Source organism: Coregonus lavaretus, assembly GCF_964263955.1.
Source record: "Coregonus lavaretus genome assembly, contig: HAP1_SCAFFOLD_10665, whole genome shotgun sequence".
Taxonomy (NCBI): domain Eukaryota; kingdom Metazoa; phylum Chordata; class Actinopteri; order Salmoniformes; family Salmonidae; genus Coregonus; species Coregonus lavaretus.
Window position 1 is genome coordinate 224 of NW_028158161.1, and position 2,349 is coordinate 2,572.

Genomic DNA, 2,349 nt, shown 5'->3' on the forward strand with positions numbered 1-2,349 from the left:
GTAAGGAAGAAAGAGAAGAGAGACGGGGGATAGATAAGGAAGGGTAAGGAAGGAAGAAGAGAAGAGAGACGGGGGATAGATAAGGAAGGGTAAGGAAGAAAGAGAAGAGAGACGGGGGATAGATAAGGAAGGGTAAGGAAGAAAGAGAAGAGAGACGGGGGATAGATAAGGAAGGGTAAGGAAAGAAAGAGAAGAGAGACGGGGGATAGATAAGGAAGGGTAAGGAAGAAAGAGAAGAGAGACGGGGGGATAGATAAGGAAGGGTAAGGAAGAAAGAGAAGAGAGAGACGGGGGATAGATGAGGAAGGTAGGAAGAAAGAGAAGAGAGACGGGGGATAGATAAGGAAGGGTAAGGAGAAGAGAAGAGAGACGGGGGATAGATAAGGAAGGGTAAGGAAGAAAGAGAAGAGAGACGGGGGATAGATAAGGAAGGGTTAAGGAAGAAAGAGAAGAGAGACGGGGGGATAGATAAGGAAGGGTAAGGAAAAAAGAGAAGCGATATGCTGCTGTACCTTCCTGTGTTCTCTCTCTCACTGTGTGTTATTCTGACCACCAGGGACAGGCCTCTGCAAAACGACAAGGAAAATTAAAAAAGGTACTGCTGGGATAGAATCACTCTGCTGTTTTTTTAATGTTCTGAATCACTGTGGGGAAGAATGAAGGTATTTGCTAGCCCAACGTGTGTAGATATTTTCTGCTTACTAGGTTAGATGTTATTTTCTCCTGGTGGTCAATATGGCAGCGAAGATGTGTTCTATCATCACCAGGAAGTCATTCTAACTCGACGTGAACAAGGGATTGGACAGTCAGCAGGGAACTGTTGTAGAGGCTTCTGGGTAATGTAGTCCTAGAGGGTTAACCAGTGTTTTGTGTCTTTCTCTGATCAGGACATTGTGCCAGTGGTCTACCACCTGATCCCCTGCACCAAACAAGACCAAGAACGGAGCGAAGGAGAAGAGAGGGAGAGAAGGAGAAGGATGGAGCGAAGGAGAAGGATGGAGCGAAGGAGAAGGATGTGAAGGAGGAGTTTGCAGAGGCTCTCAGAGACCTGAAGATCCAGTGGATGACCAAGTCAGTCTCTCTGTGTCTGTTTGGGGTCTCTACCCTACTGTCTCTCTCTCTCTCTCTCGCCCTCTCTCTCTCTCTATCTCTCTCTCTCTCGCCCTCTCTCTCTATCTCTCTCTCTCTCTCTCTGTCTCTCTCTCTCTCTCGCTGTCTCTCTCTCTCTCTCGCCCTCTCTCTCTCTCTCTCTCTCTCTCTCTCTCTCTCTCTCTCTCTCTCTGTCTCTCTCTCTCTCTGTCTCTCTCTCTCTCTCGCTGTCTCTCTCTCTCTCGCCCTCTCTCTCTCTCTCTCTCTCTGTCTCTGTCTCTGTCTCTCTCTCTCTCTCTCTCCTCTCGCCCTCTCTCTCTCTCTCGCCCTCTCTCTCTCGCCCTCTCTCTCTCTCTCTCTCGCCCTCTCTCTCTCTCTCTCTCTCGCCCTCTCTCTCTCTCGCCCTCTCTCTCTCTCGCCCTCTCTCTCTCTCTCTCTCGCCCTCTCTCTCTCTCGCCCTCTCTCTCTCTCGCCCCTCTCTCTCTCTCGCCCTCTCTCTCTCTCGCCCTCTCTCTCTCTCGCCCTCTCTCTCTCTCTCTCTGTCTCTCTCTCTCTCTCTCGCCCCTCTCTCTCTCTCGCTCTCTCTGTCTCGCCCCTCTGCTCTCTCTCTCGCCCTCTCTCTCTCTCGCCCTCTCTCTCTCTCTCGCCCTCTCTCTCTCTCTCGCCCTCTCTCTCTCTCGCCCTCTCTCTCTCTCGCCCTCTCTCTCTCGCCCTCTCTCTCTCTGTCTCATCTCGCCCCCTCTCTCTCTCGCCTCTCTCTCTCTCTCTCTCTCTCTTCGCCCTCTCTCTCTCTCGCCCTCTCTCTCTCTCCGCCCCTCTCTCTCTCTCTCGCCCTCTCTCTCTCTCTCGCCCTCTCTCTGTCTCTCTCTGTCTCTCTCTCTCTCTCTTGCTCATCTCGCCCTCTCTCTCTCCCTCCCTCCCCAGGTTAGACACCAGCCCCCTGTATGATGAACTGAAGGAGAACTTCTCTTCTTACCTGCACTGCATGTTCAGAGGCTGCACCAGCTGGACTCTGAGAAGGTACACACACTATCTGCTGTTGATTAGTCATGTCTAACCCTGAGCTCTCTCTGCTGTCGATTAGTCGCGTCTAACCCTGAGCTCTCTCTGCTGTCGATTAGTCGTGTCTAACCCTGAGCTCTCTCTGCTGTCGATTAGTCGCGTCTAACCCTGTACTCTCTCTGCTGTCGATTAGTCGTGTCTAACCCTGAGCTCTCTCTGCTGTCGATTAGTCGCGTCTAACCCTGAGCTCTCTCTGCT

The 2,349-nt window shown here is 51.8% G+C and overlaps 1 protein-coding gene across 1 annotated transcript; it reads left to right on the plus strand.

The window, feature by feature from the left end:
• Window positions 1–556: 556 nt before the first annotated feature.
• On the plus strand, window positions 557–2,109 carry LOC311124364 (uncharacterized protein; the record flags this gene model as incomplete). Its single annotated transcript, XM_084198527.1, has 3 exons — window positions 557–595; window positions 888–1,071; window positions 2,014–2,109. Coding segments are annotated over 3 exons (319 nt in total), but the record flags the coding sequence as incomplete, so codon positions are not given.
• Window positions 2,110–2,349: the final 240 nt, after the last annotated feature.